Source organism: Oncorhynchus nerka, linkage group LG6 (genome assembly GCF_034236695.1).
Source record: "Oncorhynchus nerka isolate Pitt River linkage group LG6, Oner_Uvic_2.0, whole genome shotgun sequence".
Classification (NCBI taxonomy): domain Eukaryota; kingdom Metazoa; phylum Chordata; class Actinopteri; order Salmoniformes; family Salmonidae; genus Oncorhynchus; species Oncorhynchus nerka.
The window spans coordinates 33,979,531-33,991,775 of record NC_088401.1 but is presented as its reverse complement, the minus strand read 5'-3'; the positions used below and the strand labels follow the sequence as shown (position 1 = coordinate 33,991,775).

Here is a 12,245-nt window from a genome sequence, read left to right as displayed (position 1 = left end):
ATAAGCTGTAGATCACACTATCTACCTAGAGAGTTTTCATCTGTATTTTTCGTAGCTGTATACACACCACCACAGACTGATGCTGGCATGAGTTGTATTCTGTCAGAAGCCATGGATAACAGGCAACATCCGCACTGAGCTAAAGGCTAGACCTGCCGCTTTCAAGGAGCGGAATTCTAACCCGGAAGCTTATAAGAAATTCTGCTATGCCCTCCGACAAACCATCAAACAGGCAAAGCGCTCTCCGCAGCCGATGTGAGTAAGACCTTTAAACAAGTCAACATTCACAAGGCCGCAGGGCCAGATGGATTACCAGGACGTGTACTGCGAGCACGCGCTGGCAAGTGTCTTCACTGACATTTGCAGTGTCTCCCTGTCCGAGTCTGTAAAACCAACATGTTTTAAGCAAACCACCATAGTCCCTGTGCCCAAGAACATTAAGGTAACCTGCCTAAATGACTACTGACCCGTAGCACTCAGGTCTGTAGCCATGAAGTGCTTTGAAAGGCTGGTCATGGCTCACACTTATCACCATCATCGCAGACACCCTAGACCTATTCCAATTTGCATACCACCCTAACAGATCCACAGATGATGCAATCTCTATTGCACTCCACACTACCCTTTCCCACCTGGACAAAAGGAACACCTATGTGAGAATGCTATTCATTGACTACAGCTCAGTGTTCAACACCATAGTGCCCTGAAAAGCTCATCAATAAGCTAAGGACCCTGGGACTAAACACCTCTCTCTGCAACTGGATCCTGGCCTTCCTGACGGGCCATCCCCAGGTGGTAAGGCTAGGTAACAACACATCTGCCACACTGATCCTCAACACAGGGGCCCTTCAGGGGTGCGTGCTCAGTCCCCTCCTGTACTCCCTGTTCACTCATGACTACATGGCCAGGCACGACTCCAAGTTTGCCGATGACACAACAGTGGTAGGCCTGATCACCAACAACGACAAGACAGCATATAGAGAGGAGGTCAGAGACTTGGCCATGTGGTGCAAGGATAACAACCTCTCCCTCAAAGTGATCAAGACTAAGGAGATGATTGTGGACTACAGGAAAAGGAGGACCGAGCATGCCTCCATTCTCATCGACTGGGCTGTAGTGGGGCAGGTTAAGAGCTTCAAGTTCCTTGGTGTCTACATCACCAACAAACTAACATTGTCCAAGCATGCCAAGACAATTGTGAAGAGGGCACAACAAAACCTATTCCCCCTCAGGAGACAGAAAAGATTTGGCATGGGTCCTCAGATCCTCAAAAGGTTATACAGCTGCACCATCGAGAGCATCCTGACTTGTTGCATCACTACCTGGTATGGCAACTGCTCGGCCTCCGACAGCAAGGCACTACAGAGGGTAGTGCGTATGGCCCAGTACATCGCTGGGGCCAAGCTTCCTGACATCCAGGACCTCTATACCAGGCGGTGTCAGAGGAAGGCCCTAAAAACTGTCAAGGACTCCAGGACAGTCAAGGACAGTTCTCCCTGCTACCATAGGGTGCCATTTGATAATCAGTCTTTAAGTAGCTCCAGTATCTCTGGGGGAGGGAGGGAGGGAAAGGAAGGTAAACGACCTCAAAAGAACACCTTCAGAATTTCTCCTGACATCAGCAGAACGACCCAGGGTTATTTTTTCTCCAGGAGGGATTTGTGTCTGATATCTTTGAGATGACTACTGCAGTGTGACTAATCATGAACTCAGGATGGACATGCTTGGCCCCTGGGACAGAGGCTGAGAAACCCTGTTTTAGAGTGGCCATCTATTCCAGCCATCTGTCCCTGCTTGCTGGGGTTGCAGGCAGCACTTGCCTGATGATTGAAGATATTTATCAGCAACAAATCAATCAATAAAAAGCCAGTATAAAAATGATTATAATTTACTTGTCATAAAAGATGAATAACCAGCCAAAAGGACTGAACACTAATATGTTTCTGTGTGGATGCATCTCTAAGATTTTAGAGATGTTGTCCTAATTCAATCTACATTGTTTAGTTGTGTAAAACACAGCTGGCATGCCTTGCATCCTTTGTTGCCATCTGGAGCGTACGTTAGTTGTCTTACCTTCAGTGGGGACGCTGGTCGGGGAGAGGGACGTAGACAAAGAGGCTCCGGCTGTGGTGGTCTCTCCTCTGCTCCGGCCTGTTGTCTTGGCAACTAACGTGGTGGTGAACGGATAGAGTTGTGTGGTGTTGATGATATCACAGCTTTTGTCCTTGGTCTGCAAGACAGAATACAAGGGCCCTCTTCGTCATGCATGTAAGAATATGTTGTGTGTGTGTGTAAGAGCAGAAGATGTGAAAGGAGTAAACTGGGTCATCGCCTTTCCCCCTGCACATAGCAGACCAGGGCATCCATCATCCTGGCAGTCACACACAAAAACCACCTTACAGCAGATACACATGCACGCACACATTCCACCATATCCCCACTCATTCCTTTCCATCAGCCACGACAATATTCACCTCATCAGGACAGCTGTTATCCACCCAGTCCTGCCGATGGCGGTCGAACCCACTGGAACACCTGAAACCAGAGGAGACGATTGTCAGGAAGAGCTTAGGAACATGAACACAAGACATGCATCACTAAGAGGGCTAAACCACAATCAAAGATGGAATGAATACATCTCTAAAACGTCAATTATAGCAACATGTATACGTGGTGCCATCCAGCTCAGTAGACCTGCAGATGTTACATGAAACCAAACACGTTTCAAATAATCCACTATAATGTATAAAATAATCCACTATAATAATCTCAGTCTGGGTGTCCAAAATAAATTCAAAGGGGGAAAAGGCCATGATTATTTGAATATGAAGAGGAAGTTCAGAGTACAGGGGTTGATGTAGGGGGTGAGGGGAAATGGGTAATGCCTCCCAGCCAGAGGCGACTCATAAACTCTGTGGGCTAGCCTTTGATCGAGGGCAACTGCTCATTCTTCCTCTTGTTCACAGATCATAATGAGTGAAGATACTGACCCCCAGGTGAACCTTCATACTCCCCCCCTCCTTATCCCTCTCTCTTTTCTTCTCTTCCTTCTGTAAGCCCTTGCTTACATTTCAATGTTTTATTCACTGAATTTTGAGGAACATATTTTCTTGCTTTGACACAGAGGGATGGTTGGTTCTCCATCTTTCTCTCTCTCTCTAGTATATTTTTTGATTTTGTCTGTCTGGCTCAAACAGTCCACTGAAGTCCAAGACAGAAAGCTGTGCAATCATATCCCCAATGGCGTAGAGGTGGTAAACAAATGCTCAACCAATGTCATGCACCACACAAACACCTAACCCGCTAGCAACGCAGCAAGACCCACGAACAATCCACCCCTCTACTTCTCTACATGGAGCAGTGGTGGCTGGTGGGTGGGGATATCGGATGACGGGCTAATCATAGTAGCTGGAATGCAATATGGGATGGTATGGTTTCCATGTGTTTCATACCGTTACATTTATTCCAGTCCAGCCACTACAATGAGCCTGTCTTCGGATATCTCCGCCTACTAGCCACCACTACCGTACAGACAGGCCGCATTAACCTCCATTCTCCGTCCTTATTCCCATCAGGTCCTATAACTCCCATTAGTCCTGGTGACTGTGGTAACGCTCTCCGTGTGGACGAAGAAGAGGAGTCCATTCCCATCTCCCTCTGCTGTCTAATCAGCCCACACTGCCCGGATTTCACCGTATTGTTGCCGGAAAAATTCCACTTCATCTGTCCAATCAGCCCGAGACAGATTCCTTCACCTCTTTTCCCCTCCGTTTTCGCGGGAGAAGCGGAGCGAGAGAGGGAGAGAGAGACCGAGACAGGCCAAGGATATTACTGCAACACAGGTCTGACCGGTCCCTTCGGATCCTTTCTCCTTTAGGTTTTTACCTCAATGCCATCCAACATCCCAAATGGCACCCTATTCCCCTATGGGCCCGGGTCAAAAGTAGCACACTATATAGGGAATAGGGTGCCATTTGGGATGCATTCCAAACCTTCCTTCCAACATCCCCCCTCAGCCACCACACCGCTAATTATAAATGGGTTGAGCTGCCTCATTTGAATATAAATGAATACACATGGGAAAAGGTTTCTGTACGGTCTTGTCATTTTCTCCCCCCTCTTTCATGGCAGAGAGGATGCATTTCGTTATTGGGTTTAAAAGACTCCTTGGTCTCGGTTACATTGCGGGTGCATTCAAAGATATTTAGTCTATCTCATACCAATGGGCCATATTTCTTGACATTATATGGATTTACTACCAGAGGTTTGAGGGTTACTAAAGCTCACTGGGTCTACATAACGAACGTTAAGCTTATCAGTGTGTAGGAATGTTGAAACCATCATTACACTCATGGCACGACACTCAATCTATCTCCACACACATGCAATGTGATTGCAACTGGGTACTGGACTTCCTGACGGGCCGCCCCCAGGTGGTGAGGGTAGGCAACAACATTTCCACCCCGCTGATCCTCAACACTGGGGCCCCACAAGGGTGCGTTCTGAGCCCTCTCCTGTACTCCCTGTTCAACCACGACTGTGTGGCCACGCACGACTCCAACTCAATCATCAAGTTTGCGGACGACACAACAGTGGTAGGCTTGATTACCAACAACGACGAGACGGCCTACAGGGAGGAGGTGAGGGCCCTCGGAGTGTGGTGTCAGGAAAATAACCTCACACTCAACGTCAACAAAACTAAGGAGATGATTGTGGACTTCAGGAAAGAGCAGAGGGAACACCCCCCTATCCACATCGATGGAACAGTAGTGGAGAGGGTAGTAAGTTTTAAGTTCCTCGGCGTACACATCACAGACAAACTGAATTGGTCCACCCACACAGACTGCATCGTGAAGAAGGCGCAGCAGCGCCTCTTCAACCTCAGGAGGCTGAATAAATTCCGCTTGTCACCAAAAGCACTCACAAACTTCTACAGATGCACAATCGAGAGCATCCTGGCGGGCTGTATCACCGCCTGGTACGGCAACTGCTCCGCCCACAACCGTAAGGCTCTCCAGAGGGTAGTGAGGTCTGCACAACGCATCACCGGGGGCAAACTACCTGCCCTCCAGGACACCTACACCACCCGATGTCACAGGAAGGCCATAAAGATCATCAAGGACAACAACCACCCGAGCCACTGCCTGTTCACCCCGCTATCATCCAGAAGGCGAGGTCAGTACAGGTGCATCAAAGCTGGGACCGAGAGACTGAAAAACAGCTTCTATCTCAAGGCCATCAGACTGTTAAACAGCCACCACTAACATTGAGTGGCTGCTGCCAACACACTAACTCAACTCCAGCCACTTTAATAATGGGAATTGATGGGAAATGATGTAAAATATATCACTAGCCACTTTAAACAATGCTACCTAATATAATGTTTACATACCCTACATTATTCATCTCATATGTATACGTATATACTGTACTCTATATCATCTACTGCATCCTTATGTAATACATGTATCACTAGCCACTTTAACTATGCCACTTTGTTTACATACTCATCTCATATGTATATACTGCACTCAATACCATCTACTGTATCTTGCCTATGCCGCTCTGTACCATCACTCATTCATATATCTTATGTACATATTCTTTATCCTCTTACACTTGTGTCTATAAGGTAGTAGTTTTGGAATTGTTAGCTAGATTACTTGTTGGTTATTACTGCATTGTCGGAACTAGAAGCACAAGCATTTCGCTACACTCGCATTAACATCTGCTAACCATGTGTATGTGACAAATAAAATTAGATTTGATTTTGAATGAAGTACGCAGAGTGACCGCATCTTATTCAAGCGCAAGATCTCTTTGAAATTGTATGTGGCGGCAGTCATTTTGATAGTACATTCATGATGCACACACACAGCTGTGTTTTTGAGTAAACAAATCGTCTCTTTCTCACCAAATGAGCGCTCGGCAGTATTGATAACCAACCCACTTTTAATTGTCCAACCCAGCCCAGCGCCCAGATTACATACATCAGAGGGACCCAATGAGCTGATTTAGCCTGAAACACATGGGAGAGCAGGTACCCAACCAGCAGGTTCTTACACATCACAGAGAGAGAGGGCGAGGGGTAAAGAGAGAGAGAGGTAGAGAGAGAGGTAGAGTGAGAGAGTGGTAGAGAGAGGTAGAGAGAGAGAGGTAGAGAGAGGTGGGGTGTAGAGAGAGAGGTAAAGAGAGAGGCAGAGAGAGAGGCAGAGAGAGAGAGAGAGGGGGAGAAAGAGAGAGAGAGAGGTGGGGTGTAGAGAGAGGTAGAGAGAGAGGCAGAGAGAGAGAGAGAGGGGGGTAGAGAGAGAGGGAGAGAAGAAGAGAGAGATAGGTAGAGAGAGAGGTAGAGAGAGGTATAGAGAGAGGTAGAGAGAGGTAGAGAGAGAGGTAGAGAGAGAGAGAGAGAGAGAGAGAGGTAGAGAGAGAGAGAGGGGGGTATAGAGAGAGGTAGAGAGAGGTATAGAGAGAGAGAGAGAGAGGTATAGAGAGAGGTATAGAGAGAGAGAGAGAGAGAGCGGTAGAGAGAGGTAGAGCGAGAAAGAGAGAGGGTTCATTACGGCCACGCTCTTAAATCACAGGCGTCTTCCTTTCATTAACCTACTGCCCAACAATGCTGCAATGCATTTCAATTAGCTGGTTTAAACTGTGCATTAATTTGACTTTTCAAGGGAAGTTTGTTGTTGAAGGACACAAAGGACGGGAGCGAGCCCTAACGGTGTGATGCAGCACGCACACGTTTAAAATTAAAATGCAGCGTAATTAGATCATTATAATTCAGGCGTATAGTGTGTCATCGCAGCTCTAATAAACTGCTGGAGTGATGCACGTAAAGGGAGTTTAGTTCGATGCACAGGCGGTAGAATTAGTCTTCTTCTGGAGGGCACAGAATATAGATACATTGTCAGCTGTGATCCTGTATGGCTAAATTGGTAGAGCATTGTGCTTGCAATGCCAGGATTATGGGGTTGATTCCCAGAGCCACCAATACATCAAATTTATGCACACGTGATTGTATTATTATTTTCTAAGTTGGATTGGAGAGAGGAGACCGAGAGGAGACAGAGAAGGAGAAGGCTAAACCCTGACCTTTAGTGACCTCACAAAGCCCAGTGGCCCCGGTGTGTGTACTGCACGTCTCCTAAATTGCGCATGGTCACTCTCGGGAATAAAAGATTCATCTGAAATAACTATGGGGTCGTTTCATTATGGATGCACAGGCCACTAAAAGACTTCTTCCCTAGTGCTACCCCAATATAGTACACTACTTTTGACCAGCGTCCACAGGGGAATAGTAGGCTGCCATTTGGGACGTGGACAACGTGTAGAGACATAGGAGAAGGGGAGTAGTCAAATCATCTCCGCCCAGCCCAACAGACATTTTCCAAGAACTGAGGCCCAAAAGCTTTCAGTGCACTTGAATACTGATGGCTTTCTAACTTGGACTTTTACAAACCTCAAAAGGGATAACAACATGCCTGGAACACATTGTCTGCTTCACAGTTCATTTATGCCTCCCTGTCTTCTGAACCCCAAACGCTGCGATCCAACGCTGAGACCAATGCTCCAACAACACTCCAACAGCGCTGTCCAAACCCGCCATCATTCACATCTCACAACAGGCAGGTAATATCCCATCTGTGCAATAACATTCTGCGCAGTCTCAAATATTTACCTTTTTGTGCCAGGGTGTGAAAGACAGAAAGACAAATGGTCAAGGGGAAAGGAGAGAAAGAGAAGAGCGGAGAGAGAGAGAGAGAGAGAGAGAGCGAGAAAGTCGGTGCGAGAGAGGGGAATTCTCGATTTCTCAAAGCAAACAAGAGTAATGGGTCGGATCGCATGTTCTCTCGCTCCGTTGTTATTTCCTTCTCTGTCTTTCCTTTGCGCGCCATCAATAAGGAAAAACGAATGAACATCACCGGGAACTCACTGGCACCCTCCCAAATTGCACCCTATTCCCTATTTACAGAATACAGGGCACAACTTTTAACAAGGGTCCAGGGCTCTGTTTAAACTGGGTGCACTGTACAGGGAATAGGGTGCCATTTGGGACACACACCACTGAGCAGAGGGAATAGGGGAGGGTCTGTCTCCATGTGATAGGCACATGTCTATACATACACCTCACACTCAATAGCTAGCTAAGAGAGGTGCTGAGTGACTGGAACTAATAGCAACATTTAAAGGAGGGAGAAGAACGATAGGGAGACTGAGCGAGAGATGGAGATGGAGGGGAGAACAGAAAGGTAGAGTGTTGGATGGAAAAGATGGTCTCCGTCCCAAATGGCACCTATTCCCTATATAGTGCACTACGTTTGATCAGAGCACATAGGTTGTAGGGTGGCATTTAGGATGCAGGCAAAGACATACAGTGAGGGGTATAGAGGGGTGTCTGACCTGCGAAGGCGGTGGCACCAGCTGCAGTTGAAGTTGATCTGGGAGGAGATGCAGCTGCCACAGCTGGTGAACTGGAGACATGCTATGGAGGGAACAGGATACACACACGTCACAACACACACACGTCACAACACACACACGTCTACTGCCTCAGTCAAAACACACTATAGAAATCTATATATAGATTGCTAGATTGTTGTAGTTGATAATGCAAAACAATATATTAAATTAAGCATCTCAGAATAGAAGTGCTGATCTAGGATCAGGTCTCCCATGTCCATGCAATCTTATTAATTTAGATATTAAAGGCTAAACTGATCGTAAATTAGAACACCAACTCTGAGACGCTTGATACATTCATACCAATTGTCAAAACACCAACATAGAAATCCCTGGCTAGAATGTTGTAGTTTGCTAAATGCAAAATAAATGTTTCTAAAAGATAGGAGTTTTGAGTCACAGGTGTCCCTGAAATGATGGGATACATCCTGAAGGAAAGTCTATTAGCTCGACATCTACTAGGTCTATGTTTCACCTATTACTTTATCTAGAACCTAGGCTAGTTCATGGGGGCCTACTAGTGTGGTCATTATCATATATCATATCGTGAGCCACGTCTATCAAAGGAATCCATCTTACTCGGTAAAGGCATCATTTCCACTGCCGTGGAGTTGGTGATTTTGGTCTTCGTCAGCTCCACGCGATGGTACTCATAGATCGTTCTCCGGCGAACATCTGGATGGAGTGAGTGAGAGAAAGGGAAAGAGAGGGAGGGAAGGAAAGAGCGAGAGAGAAAACGGTCACAAATCTTCCTCGGAGAGCTAAAACTAGGACAAGTGGTTCCCGAGGAGGAGAGCGAGAGAGAATAAGAGAACAGAGAGGCAGAATCAGGCCATATGGGAAGAGAGAAGAGCATTCCTTTAGTTTGCTCTCTCTCACTCTCTCTTTATCAGAAAGCCTGCTACTTGGCAAAGGGGTGGGCAGAAATGTCCCACTAGAGGTGATATCCCTGTTGAAAGCCCCCAGTTCCTCCAGGCAATGTCCCAAATGACACCCTATTCCCTATATAGTGCACTACATTTGACTAGGGCCCATAGGGCTCTGGAAAATGGGAACCTGGCCAAACATAGTGCAGTATGTAAGGAATAGGGTGCCATTTGGGATGCTCCCCCAGTGACTAAGATAATCTGCTGCAGCAGTCACCAGGACCAGGCTAGGTAAAATGGAGAGTTTGATTGACTCTCAGTCGTCCCCCAATAATAAGTTGCTTTTTCAATCTTAGTGTAAAATGGCCCACTTGGTTTTGCAGTCCATGCAGTCCCCCCCCCCCCTCTCCCCCGGCGCTGCACTAAACTATGCACAGACAGAAAGGATTATAATATGATATATTATACTGTAGATCCTAATTAAATTCAAATGAAAAGGCATAGCTCTGCCACTGTGATCTCATAAACGTAAAAGCTCTGCTAGTTAATTCCTTCATTCCAGTCATTTTCCTGGTGTGTTTAAATGCTCAATTCAAGTTAATGTGGCTGAAAAACCTGGAATACAATGGGACGTTTATGTACATCAGTGAGAGTAATTATTTAACGTAGCCCGTATGACATCGGTCGACACATGACATTTTCTATAATGCACACACTTGCTTGAGCAATGAGATAGAAAATTGAAACTCAAGAAACAGCACAGCATGGCTGTGGAACATATACAGCAATGAGTTTGACTGCTGGCGAGCCCCATTCATTATATACACTTATTGTATACACTCATACATAATTGACCAATATCAAATGAACACATTTTGCCTGCTTGGATGAGTTTTCATCTAAGAGCAAAGCCATTATTCTGTTGTGTACAACTGTGGATCCAGATACCGCAGCGGCAGACTGGGACCAGAAATCGTCTCTGGCATTTCAGGGCCGATTCCTCGAGGCCCCCGCACCAGCCCAGTTTTTCCATGAGGACCCCACTATAAGCCTAATCATCGTGCTGAGCGAATAACCAACTTTTCTGTTACTTTTCTGTTTTTAAACAACTAATTGACTGACATCGGTTCAATTATTTGAATTTCTGTAGAGTTAAATCAGATCAAGCTCGAACTGTGCAATGTAGTAGGGAGTTATAGTTTTCAACAGGTCAATATTCTACATAGTTTAGCGCAGAAAGCCTCCCGAGTGGAGCGGTGGTCTAAGGCACTGGGTTTGAGTCCAGGCTGTGTCGCAGCCGGCCGCGACCGGGAGACCCATGGGGCGGCGCACAATTGGCCCAGCGTCGTCTGGGTTAGGGGAGGGTTTGGCCGGCAGGGATGTCCTTGTCCCATCGCAGACTAGTGAGTCCTGTGGCATGCCAGGCGCAGTGCACGCTGACACGGTCGCCAGGTGTACAGTGTTTCCACCAACACATTGGTGGGGCTGGCTTCCGTGTTAAGTGGGCGTTGTGTCAAGAAGCAGTGTGGCTTGGTTGGTTTGTGATTAAGAGGACGCACGGCTCTCGACCTTCACCTCTCCTGAGTCCGTATGGGAGTTACAGCGATGGGACAAGACTGTAACTACCAATTGTATACCATGAAATTGGGGAGAAAAAGGGATAAATAAAATAAAAGATTTTAAAAAGATTAGTACAGAAAATGTGGTAATTAATGACAATAATCCATTCCAAAACATGATTCTTTTTTAAATAATCAAACCGAAACTGAACCAACTTCAAAAAGCACTAATCGCTCAGCACTACCTGATAGTTATCGTTTCGCGCAACCCCGGTCAAAAGCACTGCACTACAGTTGAAGTCGGAAGATTACATACACTTAGGTTGGAGTCATTAAAACTCGTTTTTCAACAACTCCACAAATTTCTTGTTAATTTTGGCAAGTCGGTGAGGACATGTACTTTTCCAGTCATTTTTCCAACAATTTTTTACAGACAGATTATTTCACTTATAATTCACTGTATCACAATTCCAGTGGGTCAGAAAATTCCAGAAAAAGATGTCATGGCTTTAGAAGCTTCTGATACATAATACATAAAAATACATAATTTGAATCAATTGGATCAACTGTACAAACAATAGTACACAAGTATAAACACCATGGGACCACGCAGTGGTCATACCGCTCAGGAAGGAGACACGTTCTGTCTCCTAGAGATGAACGTACTTTGGTGCGAAAAGGGCAAATCAGACCCAGAACAACAGCAAAGAACCTTGTGAAGATGCTGGAGGAAACAGGTACACAAGTATCTATATCCACAGTAAAACGAGTCCTATATCGACATAACCTGAAAGGCCGCTCAGCAAGGAAGAAGCCACTGCTCCAAAACTGCCATAAAAAAGCCAGACTACGGTTTGCAACTGCACATGGGGACAAAGATCGTGCTTTTTGGAGAAATGTCCTCCGGTCTGATGAAAGAAAAATAGAACTGTTTCGCCATATTGACCATCGTTATGTTTGGAGGAAAAAGGGGGAGGCTTGCAAGCCGAAGAACACCATCCCAACCGTGAAGCACGGGGGCATCATGTTGTGGGGGTGATTTGCTGCAGGAGGGACTGGTGCACTTCACAAAATAGAAGGAAACATGAGGAAGGAAAATTATGTGGATATATTGAAGCAACAGCTCAAGACATCAGTCAAGAAGTTAAAGCTTGGTCGCAAATGGGACTTCCAAATGGACAATGACCAAAGCTGTGGCAAAATGGCTAAAAGGACAACAACGTCAAGGTATTGGAGTGGCCATCACAAAGCCCTGACCTCAAGCCTATAGCAAATTTGTGGGCATAACTGAAAAAGCATGTGCGAGCAAAGAGGGCTACAAACCTGACTCAGTGTCACCAGCTCTGTCAGGAGGAATGGGCCA

At 46.1% G+C, this 12,245-nt stretch overlaps 1 protein-coding gene across 2 annotated transcripts in view; it reads right to left on the bottom strand.

The window, feature by feature from the left end:
- The window catches only part of plxdc2b (plexin domain containing 2b), a 182,303-nt gene that overhangs the window by 21,609 nt on the left and 148,449 nt on the right, over positions 1 to 12,245 (bottom strand). For both annotated transcript variants that reach the window (XM_065019536.1, XM_029661497.2), the window contains exons 8-11: positions 9,037 to 9,132; positions 8,398 to 8,479; positions 2,475 to 2,535; positions 2,074 to 2,230 (exon numbers count right to left, since the gene is read on the bottom strand). In XM_065019536.1, coding sequence (XP_064875608.1) covers positions 2,074 to 2,230; positions 2,475 to 2,535; positions 8,398 to 8,479; positions 9,037 to 9,132 — 396 coding nt within the window. The remainder of the gene's footprint in view (positions 1 to 2,073; positions 2,231 to 2,474; positions 2,536 to 8,397; positions 8,480 to 9,036; positions 9,133 to 12,245) is intronic.